Raw genomic sequence first — 13,572 nt, 5'->3', positions numbered from 1 at the left:
AACTGAATAACCTGCCCCCAAACCCTCCCCAAACCATCCCCACCTCATCTTTTTCCGCATTTCTCACATGCCTTCCTCCATATCCGCTTGACAGAAATTTCTCCATCACCACCCCGCATTCCTCCCTGTTTCTGCGAGTCTCCTTGCAAGCTGTGCTCCGTGGCCTTGGGCAAATGCTGCTTCATCTTCGAGTCTCCCTCTCCCTTCCAGTTCAGTCACTCTTGACCTTGGTGCACACTGGAATCACCTGGGGAGGTCTAAAAATATTGGCATCTGAGCCTCACCTCCAAAAAGACTAATATAATTGGTTGGGGTGGAATCTGGGTATTGGCATTTGTTTAAAAAGCTGCTCAGGTGATTCTAAAATCCAGCCATGCTGAGACCCAGTGGGCTGATGAAATTAACTTGTCTTTTTTTTTCTTGAGACAGGGACTTGCTCAGTCACCCAGGCTGGAGTTCAATGGCACAATCATAGCTCACTGCAGCCTTGACCTCCCTGGCTCAAGCAATTCTCCTGCCTCAGCCTCCCAAGTAGCTAGGACCACAGGTGCATGCCACCACACCTGGCTAATTTCTGTTTTGTTTTGTTTTGTTTTTGTTTTTGTTTTGTTTCGTAGAGACAAGGTCTCACTATGTTGCCCAGGCTGGTCTTGAACTCCTGTGTTCAAGCAGTCCTCCTGCACTGACCTCCCAAATTGCTAGGATTACAGATGTGAGCCACTATGCTTAGCCTCACTAGTCTTTTTATCAGAGTACTTGTCCCTATCTACTGACCTTTATCCACCATAAGACTCCAAGCATCTAGGAGAGAGGACAGTGTCAGATTCATTTTTGTAAATCTCACAGCTCACCACAGTGCTCAGTAATTAAATTAAACACAATAATAATAGCTAACCATTACTGGATGCTTCCTGTGTGCTGCACATTCTCCTACGTCCTTTATATGGATTATCCCATTTACTCCCTCAACAACCCTAAAAGGCAGGTGCTACTCATCACCCCACTTTTACAAAGGAGCAAATTGTAACCTAGAGTTAGGGAAAGTGCAGTACCGCAGAGGTGGAGATGACAGAGCAGGGATCGGGCCTGGGCAGCTGGCCTCTGCACAGCTTGTATGTAGTCACACTGAGGGTTAGGATTTGGGGAGACACAAACTTTCAGTCCACAATACACAGTGAAAGAATAACTTCAGAGCCCATGCTAATGCTGTGTGGCCTCTGCACAGCTTGTATGTAATGTAACTACCCCCGCGTGGTTACTGAGTGAGGATGAATTCATGAATGGCGCTCCTGGGCAACACCTTACTTAGGCCTGTGGGGAATTTCTCAGTCTAGATTTATGTCTCGTGCCACTTTCATAATGACTCATCTTCAAGACACCTGTTCAGTTATTCATGTAATAGCTTTATTTAAAGTTTTACTTTGTACTGAACTTCACCTAAGCAAAAATGTCCATAATATCAAAAGGTTGATGCTAGACTTATTTTTCTAGAGCACAATTCTTAGTTCAGGCTGCTATCAAAGTACCGTAGACTGGATGGCTTATAAACAACAGAAATTGATTTCTCACAGTTTTGGAGGCTATGAGTCTGAAACCAAGGTGCCAGCATGGTTGAGTTCTGGTGAGGACCCTCTTCTGGGTTGCAGACGGCCAACTTCTCATTGCCTCCTGGAGTGATGGAAAGAGGACTAGAACACTTACTGGGGTCTCTTTTATAAGAGCACTAATCCTACTCATGAGGGCTCCACCCCCATGGCCTAGTCACCTCCCCCAAGGCCCCTACCTCCTAATACCATCACATCAGAAGTTAGGATTTCAACACATGAATTTTGGGGAGACACAAACTTTCAGTCCACAATACACATTAAAAGAATAACTATGTGTGTGTGCACATACCACCTAAAAAAGAATCGCCTCCCCCATACTTATATCAACACTCCTCTGCTATAAACAGAATTTGCAACCATCCTTCTAATCAACCAGCTTAACCACTTGGATCCCAATTATACCTCGGAGTTCGTTTTTAAAAGTTCAACTCATATTAGAACCTGTTTTTTAAAAGTACATCTCTTCCAAAGCAAAACACTTTTCTCCTGGAATTAACAAAGAAAACCTAACAAGACTGTTAAGGCTGTGGCTTTTATTTGCTTTTAGTTTTATGAAGCTTCAGCTGTTTATGAGGCATTTCACAAGAAGTATGCTTCCATTTAGAAAGAGTCCTGGGGCTGAATGAAACCCTTGTAGAATACGTGTATTATTGTTACTTTTAAAATACTCACCAAAATGTGTTTCTTGTATTTTTGTAGCCATTTCACAAAAGCCCCATTTTTAACGCAAATTATTCCAACCTGGCCTTTGGTGTTAGGCTGGTCTAAGTACGTAATCTAAGTGCCAACTGAGTGGTGAGAACCGTGATATAGAAATTCAGAGAAGGGGACAGATTCCATGGGTGGCATGACCCAGAAAAACGTCAGTGGGAGAAGGTAGACTTGATTCCAATCATGAAGAATGGATTTGAAGAGGGAAGACAGAAGCTGGAATAGAGAGCCCAGTGTACAAAGGCATAGGGAAAAAAATTTGCTCCATATCCTTTCATCCTTTAACAAATGTTTCTCATGAATATACTCTGTGTCAGGAACTTTGCAAATTGTATGGCGTTCTTATTGCTTTCTTTTTTTCTTTTTTTTTTTGGTCTGTTTGGCTAACATTTATTGGACACTTCTATACTAGGCATTATGCTAAGGAATTTACATGCATTGTTTCTTATGGAAACTCACAACAAATTATACCAGGCAAGGTTTATTATTAATCCTGTGTTCCATGGGAAGACCGTGTCTCAGAGAGGCTAAGACCTCAGCTGGGGTTCCTCAACCTGTGAGTGGAGCTGGGAGGTGAATATGGAGTCTTTGTCAGGCACTCGGACTTTTATCAACCACTTGATCCTGGTGTGAATGAGACACACACAGTGCCTGTCCTCAGATGCCCAGTTGAGCAGGTGATACTGGCAATTAATCAATTATGATTCAGTATGATGGATACTGATGAGAGGGGAATTATGAAAACAAATAGCGTTAAGAGATAAAGAGCTTAAATTCTTGTTTGCAAAATTACTCAGTTGAATACCAGTCTGTGGGAAAAGAAAGAGAGAGATTGATCATTGACATTCATTCTTCCCTTCATTTATTCATTTACAAATAATGTTTATAATCGTTATCACAAATTAATATAAAAAGATCTGCTACACCCCTAGAACAAGATTTATTATTAATTTTAGGTGACAAAGTTCATATTTCAAATACGCTTATTAATTTCAAACTTAGGGAGCTCACTTCTTTTCGGACCTGATTTGATCCTCATTGCTGTTCACATGCTAATGTAGCTCGAGATTCATGAATCACCGGAAATGACCTCACCTGTAGCCAGCTACAGGGAAGTCAACACTATCTACTATTAACAGAGTAGAAGCCTTCAACTAAGGGAGAGTTACAGGAACTGGCCTTGCCCTCTTGCCTAAACAGATGAAAACCTGGACAAAAAACACCAAACAATCATTTTTAAGACTGTTTTAAGATATCAGGCAACAAGGATAGGTGTTCTCTGAGAGACAGGACATAAGAGATGGTCCCTATGTCTGCTCCTGCCTGCTGCCTTGAGAGAGTTTCCAGCCCACAGCCTAGGGGGCAGGAACTGAGGCAGAGTGCAGCAGGCTCCTTGAGCACACAGTGGCCAGAGTTCATAGACAAAGCATCAAAGGAGACAGAGAGAATGTAGAGCAAACTCCAAGGGTCTGTCAAAGGTCCTCACAGAGTACAAGGCAGAGAGCTGACCAACATGTTCATGTGAGGAAACTAGCAAAGACTGGAGGGGAAAAAAAACACAACGGAAAGGCATTTCCACAGGGCCAGAGAGAGTGCCTTCTCTCACCAGCCACACTAGAAAACCTCATTATTAATAAGGCACTGGGTAGAGTAGTCACATGGTCTTTCCTCATTAGCGAGAAAAGATTAGCTTCCTAGACTAGAAACGATTTTGGTCCTGCCTAATGTAACTGCCAGTGGGTTATTTTTGCCCACTGCCCAGACAGAGCCAATTTATCAAGAAAGGGAAATGGCAATGGAGAGAATTTAATACACTTAGAGCCAACTAAATGTGAGATTAGACTTTTATTTTTACTCAAATCAACCTCCCCCCGGAATTCAGAGGCTAGAGTTTTTTGTTTGTTTGGTTTTGGTTTTTTATTATTATTATACTTTAAGTTCTAGGGTACATGTGCATAACGTGCAGGTTTGTTACATATGTATACTTGTGCCATGTTGGTGTGCTGCACCCATCAACTCGTCAGCACCCAAGGCTAGAGTTTTTTTAAAGTCAGTTTGGCGGGCAGAGAGCTAAGGCATGGAGAATGCTGATTAGTTGATTGGGGGTAGGATCACAGGACATCAGAGATGTCCTCTTGTACCGAGTCAGTTCCTGGGTGGGGGCCGCAAGTCCAGATGAGCCAGACCAAAATGCAGGGTCTGAAGAATATCTCAAATACCAATCTTAGGTTAAAGCAATAATGTTTTCCGTATGACAATTGGGGAGGTTAAGAATCTTGTGACCTCTGGCTGTATGACTCCTGAGCCATAATTTCTAATGTTGTGTCTAATTTGCTAGTTTTACGAAGATGGACTGGTCCTCAAGAAAAAAAGGGGCTTGTTTGGGGAAGGGACTGTTATCATCTTTGTTTCAAAGTTAAACTATAACTAAATTCCTCCCAAAGTTAGTGTGGCCTACCCCCAGGGATGAAGAAGGGCAGCTTGGAAGTTAAAGGCAAGATGGTGTTGGTTAGGTGAGATCTCTTTCACAGTCACAATTTTTTCACTCATAGTTTTTGCAAAGTCAGTTTCACGAACGAATCTTAAAAGCCAGAACTAAGAGGATCAAACTGATTTTAAGTATTTTAACTACCTCCAAAAACACAGTTCGAAAATATTTATAGGAACAAATAAATGCCCAGCCACCCAAACAGGTAAGATTCACAATGTCTGACATGCAAACAAAAATTACCAGGAAAGCAAAGAGGCAAGAAAATGTAACTCATGATGTGAAGAGAAATCAATCAAAACCTACCCAGAACTGACACAGGTGTTAGAATTGGCAAAAAATAAAAAGAAATAAAAAGAAATAGCATAAACGTGTCTCATATGTTTGGAAAGTTAAGTAGAGACATAGAAGATATATTTTTAAAATCCAAATCAAATTTCTAGAGATAAAAACTACAGTGTGTGAGGTGAAAAATACACTGGATGACATTAACAATGGATTAGACAATGCAGAAAATAAAATTTGTGAGTTTAAATACACAGCAATAGAAACTATCCAAAATGAATCATGGGGCAGTGGGTGAAAAGGAAGAGGGCTTTTTTAAAAAGAAGAAAGAAAGGAACATCAATGAGCTACAGGATAACCCCGAGTAGGCTAGTAGGCAGGTAATTGGAGTCCATGAAAGGAGAGAAAAAAAAAGAAGAAAAGATATTTGAAGACATATGGCTAAAAATTGATGATTGATAGTCTCACTTGGATTGAATCATTTGTTCATTCATTCATTAGTAATTATTGAGACTGTACCATGTGCACAAGTGTAGGTGCTGAGGAAACATAAGGGAGAAAAAGAACCTTCTTTGGGTTATATTCCAGTGAGCGGAGAGGAACAAAACACAAAATGAGTAAGTGAGAGTTTTAATATAATTCTCAGTCTTGCCACTGAGAGCCAGATAATTCTTCACCCTGTGCACTGCAGGAATTTTAGCAGCATGCCTGGCATCTATCCTCTAGATACCAATAGTAGCTCACCCACCCACTACTCGTGACAATCAAAAAAAATGTCTCCAGATGTTACCAAATGTCCCTGGGGAGAAGAGGAGCCAGTAATATATTAGAAGTGAAATATACTAGTAAAAAAAATAAAGCAATTAGCAGCATCAGATATGCTAAGATATATTATAGCAACTTAAAGTAGAGTGGTAAAGAAAGACCTCGATAAAAACATGGCCATTGGCCTGGGCGCCCAGCCCAATGGCCTGTAATTACATGACTGTAATCATAGCACTTTGGGAGGGCAAGGTGGGTGGATTACCTGAGGTCAGGAGTTTGAGACCAGCCTGGCCAACATGGTGAAACCCCATCTCTACTAAAAATACAAAAATTAGACAGGCATGATGGCACACACAGTAATCCCAGCTACTCGAGAGGCTGAGGCAGGAGAATTGCTTGAGCCGAGGAGACGGAGGTTGCAGTGGGCCGAGATCGCACCACTGCACTCCAGCCTGGGTGACAGAGTGAAACTGTCTAAAAAAAAAAAAAAAGTGACAATTGAAAAAAACTTGAAGGAAGTAAGGTCGCATGCTCCAGGCAGGCAGAAGCTCATCCCAGATGTAAAGGTCCTGAGGCAAGAGCCTACCTGACATGTTCAAAGAAGAGTAAGCAGGTCACTGGGGTTACAAAAGAGTGACCCGGGGGAAAATAAAACAAAAAAAAAAGGGCAGAAAAGCAAGGAGAATGGAATGGAAGAGGAGTACTTCTCCAGGAATGAGCAGGAGGGTCCTGTTATCACAAGGAGTAAGGAATGCTGCTTAGACAAAAACAAGTTAATGCTTACACCTGCCAACCGTGTGGCCTTGGACATGACGTTTAAACCTCTTTGGGCCTCAGTTTTCTCATCTGTAAGATGCCTCGCACAATCTTGGCAAAGATTAGATAAGACAGATTTGTGAAGGCGCCTCGTAACTGTAAAGCTATACAAGCATAAACAAGCATTGTTTAAGACATAAGGATGACGTGGTTTAAACAAGTTGCAAGTGTGGTACTTTTCGGGAGAGTTAAGTTATGAAGGGTTTTTATGGGTGGAATTTATGGATTTAGTCTATATTTATATACACTCGCTATGAGGATCTTGGTTCTCTACCACCTGGATTTAATTTATATGATGTCACATTTTACTGCACATACTATATAAGTTTAGTGAAGTTAACACTCATAGCCAAATAATCTATAGCATTTTAAGATGTTCAGTTCTGACAGGTCTAAGTTATAATCCCCAGATTGGCCTCTCTCAAGCTGTGTGACCTTAGACAAGTAACCTAAACTCTCTGAGCCTCATTTCATGGTTTGAAACTGTTAATTGTAATATTTGTCTCAGAAGATTGTTGTAAAGATTAAGTGACATATGTTTAATACATTTATTTGTACAGTGGCTTGCATGCTGTAAATGTAAAATATTTGACATATTGGCATTATATATTATTCTATAATAAATAATGATATATTAAGATTAAGTGACCTTGTTCAAATTATGCTAACTTAGGAAAGAGAAACCACTGGTGTACATGTAGTGCTTAATAAATAGTTGATATAATTTGCACATTTGTCCCCACCTAAATCTCATGTTGAACTGCAATCCCCTATGCTGGAGGTTTGGCCTGGTAAAATACCACAGGGGTGGATCCATCATGAATGGCTTGGGCCATCTCCTTGGTGGTAAGTGAGCTCTTGCTCTGAGTTCACATGCGATCCAGTCATTTGAAAGTTTATGGCACCGCCCCCTCCACTCTTTCTCTCTTGCTCCTGCTCTGACCCTGTGCTGTGCCTGCTCCCACTTCTTCTGCCATGATTGTAAGCTTCCTGAGGCCTCCCAGAAGCCAAGCAGATGCCAGCCCCATGCTTTCTGTAAAGGCTGAAGAACTGTGAGCCAATTAAACCTCTTTTCTTTATAAATTACCCAGAATCTTTATAGCAATGCAAAAATGACCTAGTACAATCATCCATTAAAATGAGTTGGATAGTATCTCAGTGGTTGAGATAGTCAACCCATATCAGTTTATACTGCTGGTCCAGACCCTGCCAACCCCAGAGGAGAAAGTATAAAATCCAGGAGTCTAAATGCAGTGCTACCACATCCCACTCTACACTACTGGGAGAAGCGGTCAAAATAGAAATAGCAAGTCTTCTGTGGGCTCCTGCCAGCTCACACACTGGGAATGGTTAGAAATTGCTTTTGAGGAAACAGAAGTGTCTCCTTCCATTCTCCTGTAAGTAAAGGAACTGGCAGCATGGGGGCAGGGAGATGGTGTGGAGAAGGCGGAACCCACGGCCCGGGGATGAAAGGAAGGACTACATGGGGATGAAAGGGAGAGCAAAGAGTAAAGAGGAAGCTCAACCAGCAGGTGAGGGTCAAGTCCGCCTCCTTCACTCCACCCATCTCCAGACCAAGCTCCCCACTGCCAGGCCACGACCACACGCACCGACCTGCCTGGCCTGGACACGTTTTAGGTCTCACCTGTCACCACCACCAGTGCACCAAACAGCTTCTCAGACCCACCAAAGTACCTGCAGGACCTCTCTGTTGAAATCTTCTTATTTTTGGCAAAAATATTAATCAAGTTTATATAATTTGCATACCTCTTGACCCAAAAATTTCACTTTTGATAATTTACCCAAAGAAAATATAGACACACTTGAGCATTTAAAAATAAAAGTGTGAGATGTCTACTTTACTACTGCTTATAATACTCTAGATGTACAACTATACACACTGTGAATGTCCATCAATAAGGATATTAGACAATAAACAATGTTATAACCGGCCGGGCGCGGTGGCTCAAGCCTGTAATCCCAGCACTTTGGGAGGCCGAGACGGGCGGATCACAAGGTCAGGAGATCGAGACCATCCTGGCTAACATGGTGAAACCCCGTCTCTACTAAAAATACAAAAAACTAGCCGGGCGAGGTGGCGGGCGCCTGTAGTCCCAGCTGCTCGGGAGGGGCTGAGGCAGGAGAATGGCGTAAAAACCCGGGAGGCGGAGCTTGCAGTGAGCTGAGATCCGGCCACTGCACTCCAGCCTGGGCAACAGAGCGAGACTCCGTCTCAAAAAAAAAAAAAAAAAAAAAAACAACAATGTTATAACCAAGCTATGGAATAAATGTCACCTGAGTTGTAAAGAATGATGCAGGTTTAGCTGTGTTGCAATGGGAAGTTTCTGTACTACTTTTTCACGTGAGAATTTATGCTAGTACAGATAGCACTATTCTATGTTTGTAAAATTTTCATAAATGATGCATATTTACTGAACGCCTTCTGTGGGCCTTGCTGTCCTTGGTACTTGAGAAAAGCACTGAGTGAAGTAGATATTATCCCTGTCTTTGTCGAGTTTATAGTCTAATGGGAATATAAGAAAAAGCACAAATACTGAGAAGTAAACAGAACTGCTGATACAGCAAAGATTTTTAAAAGGGCAAGGGACTCTGGTGGACACGATGGTGGTGGGAGGACAGCCTTAGATGAAGGTTTAGGGATGATCTCTCCAAAGAGATGACACTTATGACCTTAAGGATGGATGGAAATTACCTATGGGCAGACAGAGGAGCAGAATGTTTCAAACAGAGAGCCAGAAGTTTGGAAATAGCCTGTGGTATGTTTGAAAAACTCAAAGAAAGCGGGCCAGAACATGGAGTGAAGGAGCACGTGGCACAGAGAGGATAGAGACCAAGGCAGGGGCAGGCCATGTTAGACATTGGAGATCCTGCATCAGAGTTTGGGTTGACTCCAAGAGCTGTCAGAAGCTACTGGAGCGTGGTAAGGAGTGGGAAGATGGGATCAGTTGAGTAAAGAACGTATTGGGAGGGTCAGGAGCCCAAGCAGAGACAGGGCCGGGGCTGTTGCAGTCATAAGGTAGAGAGGTGGTAGCTTCCTGTCCTGGGGCCCTGAGAGTGGAGATGGTGAAAGGAAGACAGATTCAGAACGCATCCTACCCTCCTGAGAGACGTCGGGGAGAAAATCATTTCCCCTGTCACACCCCTCACACCAATGAACCTCAGATCTCAAAAGCAAAGTAGTTATTTCAAAACACCAGTACTTTTTCTTTTTTCTTTTTCTTTTTTTTTTTTTTAAGTTGCTATCACTCACCTCTGTGGAAATTGTGGGAAACCAAATAACACCATCTCTGGGGATAATGTACACATCATTAGATAAGGAGACTACAAAGATGGAAAATATCAATACCTTACACAACTTCTTTGCAGAATTGGAAGAAAAGGGTTTTTGTTTGAAATGCAGCGTGCACTGCTGTGTGTTTGTTACCCTTTGGCTCCAAACAATGTCCCTCCGACCAACAGCAAATGCTGAATATGTTAGAAAGAGGGGGAGGGAAGGAAGAGTGACTCTTATAATCTCATGATTGTTCTGTACACCCGTGGGCAGAAGAAGTATGACTGGAATTAGTGGGTAAGAGAGAAAGGGGTGTGAAGCAAATGTATGACTTTGAGAGTTCACATTCATCAAGTGGCAACTGTGAAAACTTTTGCTCCTAGGACATAGTTGACGGCAAGGAAAAAGAAGGACAAGAAGTTGGAACTGTGAATAGCTCTGTCCCTGGGGACCCAGAAGGACTGGAGACTGCAAAGGGTGACTCCCAGACAGCAGCTATAGCAGAGAACAATAATTCCATCATGAGTTTCTTTAAAACTCTGGTAAGCAGTTTTCTCCTCTTTTCTCCTCAACTCTATTGCTCAAAAGTTTTGTTAATTCTAAGAATAATGCACATTTGAATATTCCTGTACTGAATGGATTATCATGGTGCGGTTGGAGCACAGGAGGGAACAGGGACAAGATGTGCTTCATAAGGAAGCTGTGTTACATCAGGCTTTTAACGAGAGAGCCCCTGAAATTGGGAACCATGGTATAAGCAGTGGATGCCCAAATCATGTAACATGGGCTGTGTTGCAATGGAATTCTGTTGCAATTGAATGTCTTATGGTCCTTGATCATAAAAATAATTGAAAAATATCTCCCTGTGTTATAGATCTCTCAAAGCAGTTTTGCCACTCAAATGGCAAATAAAATACTGTAGAAATCACTCAAAAAAAAAAAAAAAAAAAAAAACACTCTGAATGAATGAATGCATAGTGAAGCAGACTGTCCCAAATGTGTTTGGGCATTTCCAAATATCAAGACTAACCTCAAAAGAAAAGACAATGAATGTCAACAGAATGTGCCACAAACACCAGAGGGGGTTGCACATGTGTTTGGAGTAATGGTAGAATTTATGGAAAGTCTGTGGTCTTCCAGGAGACAGTTTTGAGTGTGGTCAAACTCTCGGTCAATGTATAAGATCAGATGTATCTCATTCTAAGATATTAATTTTGTTAACTTTTGTATTACCCAGCAGTCCTGAGATTTCTATTGAACTAAAAGTACTTCTCATTTTGTTCTTGACTTGTATGGTGAACTGGACCACCCTAAAGAATTATTTATCTATGAAATAAAAATCACTCTAAAGAGCAATGATTTCTAATATTTGGCTTTCTCAAACTTTTAAGGTTTCACCTAACAAAGCTGAAACAAAAAAGGACCCGGAAGACACGGTAGGTAGTCTGAAGTGTGTATGTGTATGTTTGAGTTTGCACATAGAACTGGATTTGAATTTGTGTCTACTTGCTTGTTTTTTGAATATGTGTGTGTGTGTATCATATTATATCTATATATATAATTAGCAATTTAATAGTGCTGTTAGATTGTCTTTAAAATATTTATGTTAATGGCAGTTTAATTAAAATTTTACTGGAAAGCGTGAAAGATGTGCCAACTCTGGCTAAAAAATATCACAATACCGATTTCTTACATAGCGTAAGAACAGAATACTAGTAATTATATCATCATCTTAGTCTTTTTAGTTGTGTGTAGAGGGACCCAGGGAATATAGTAAAAAACAGTCCGTCTAAAGTAGAAGAAAGCTTTTCAGTAGGACATGGACTCTAAAAAAATAAAGTAGAAGAAAGTTACTATATTTTTGTTTTTAAAAAAATATGTTATTTTTCAATGTAATTTGAAAAATAAATCTTTACTGCAAAGGCAGCAGTTTGGTGAAATAAAATAGCTTCCATGGGACACTTGCCAAACGGATGGCCATGCAGAGGCATTAGGACACACTACAGAGCCTAGATTCTTCACTGTCATACAAGAAATTCAGCCAAGTCCCCTCAAAATACATTTGGTTTGAAATAACATCTTCCTAGAGATGTTCTCCCTTTACACTTGACAAGGCCCATTACCTCTAGTGGAATACACGGTTTAAGTTTCACGGGAACCATGAGGAAAGTTTAACTTGGTGACAGATAAGTGTCTTGGGTCCTTTTTCTGATATTGGAAAGTGCTTTGAAAAACAGTGGGATCAGATACATGGCCTGGTTTGCCCCCTACATCTGCTACCCATATGTGAAGGAGTTGGCTGTGAAAAGAGGATCCTAGATTTTGTCTCAAAAGACCTGCATTTCAGCTCCAGTTCTGCTACTTGATAGTGGTACAGTCTTAATCTATCTGAACCCAAGTTTCCATGTCTATAAAATTGGGACAAAAAAATTCTTTCTCCTGGACCCCAGCATCGAAAGAAGGTGTGGCAGTGCCTTGCAAACTACAGAGCTCTGATTAAATGTAGCAATCCCTATTTCCATGAGCCCAGCCAAGACTGGTTGGATGACATGACTATATTTGTATTGTATTTATTGGTTCCTTGAGAATTTTCTTCTTCCATTGAAAAAAAAAAATGTATCTGAAGCATCTACATGCATTTTCCTATAAAATTATTCATTTGCTATGAGGTCATAGGGTCAAGGTCAATGAATGGTTGGGGCAAAATGTATTTCTTTTGGTTCTATGTCTTGCATTGTTTCAAGCCACATAGTGTAAAAGGATCTAAACAGTGGGGTATGGGGGGAGTGTGTGTGTGGCTTCCCAAGTGACCTGATGCACTCATTCTCTTTAGCTGCTCATGCACCAAGACTCCTCCCTGACCCAGAATGTGGTCAAAGCTGAATGTACCTACCTGATAAAATCTCACCATCCTGCCCAGGAAGCCGTGGGGTCATGTTAGTGGAGCTGGGTCTCAAAAGAGGGTTTTGTGAATGTAGGTTGTCCATGACACCCACAAACAGATGTGTTTTCTACAAACCTGGTTCTCATACCTTGCAATTTTGATATCTTTTCTACTGAAGTTCTTGGATTCATGCTTTTGAAGTCTGTGTCATTTTCAGCCCACTACCTTCCCTATACAAAAGGCCCTGACATTTGTAACTTGAGTCAACAATCTTGAGTGGTTGTAGCCAGGCTATTTTGGTTTCAATCTCCCTCTACTTTGCCTCAGTGGATTGGTGCACAGTACACATTTTCTTTGCCTGGGGGATCTACCCAACTAGAATTGAACTGAAATTTTTGCAGGTGATATTGCATCCATAAAGTTTCTAAAAGTGAATCAAAGGGGATCGATTTGAGACTAAAAGACGTTCAGTAGCAGTATTTGCTTTGACGCCAGGATGAAAAATAAATATTTTGTCTGCAGGTATTTTTTACTTTACTGTGTAGTAATAGCATTTAGAGACCTACAACTATCGAGTAGAGACTGCATCATCTTGTCCTGTTATTTGTCTTCAGCAAATGGAGATACAGAGTTTTGTTTTGTTCTGTCTTGCTTTGAAGTGTGTTCATCTGGGTCATTTAAATAGGTCACTGTTGAAAATCATTGTGTATCTAAAATTGACTGT

General features: G+C 41.2%; 1 protein-coding gene across 3 annotated transcripts in view; it reads left to right on the top strand.

The window, feature by feature from the left end:
• The window catches only part of BCAS1 (breast carcinoma amplified sequence 1), a 131,911-nt gene that overhangs the window by 68,320 nt on the left and 50,019 nt on the right, over positions 1–13,572 (top strand). For all 3 annotated transcript variants that reach the window (XM_011978124.1, XM_011978123.1, XM_011978122.1), the window contains exons 5-6: positions 10,348–10,506; positions 11,356–11,400. In XM_011978124.1, the coding sequence (XP_011833514.1) occupies positions 10,348–10,506; positions 11,356–11,400 (204 nt within the window). The remainder of the gene's footprint in view (positions 1–10,347; positions 10,507–11,355; positions 11,401–13,572) is intronic.

Source organism: Mandrillus leucophaeus, unplaced genomic scaffold (assembly GCF_000951045.1).
Source record: "Mandrillus leucophaeus isolate KB7577 unplaced genomic scaffold, Mleu.le_1.0 Scaffold19, whole genome shotgun sequence".
Lineage (NCBI taxonomy): Eukaryota > Metazoa > Chordata > Mammalia > Primates > Cercopithecidae > Mandrillus > Mandrillus leucophaeus.
The sequence above is the reverse complement of the archived record's forward strand: the minus strand, read 5'-3'. Positions and strand labels throughout refer to the sequence as shown.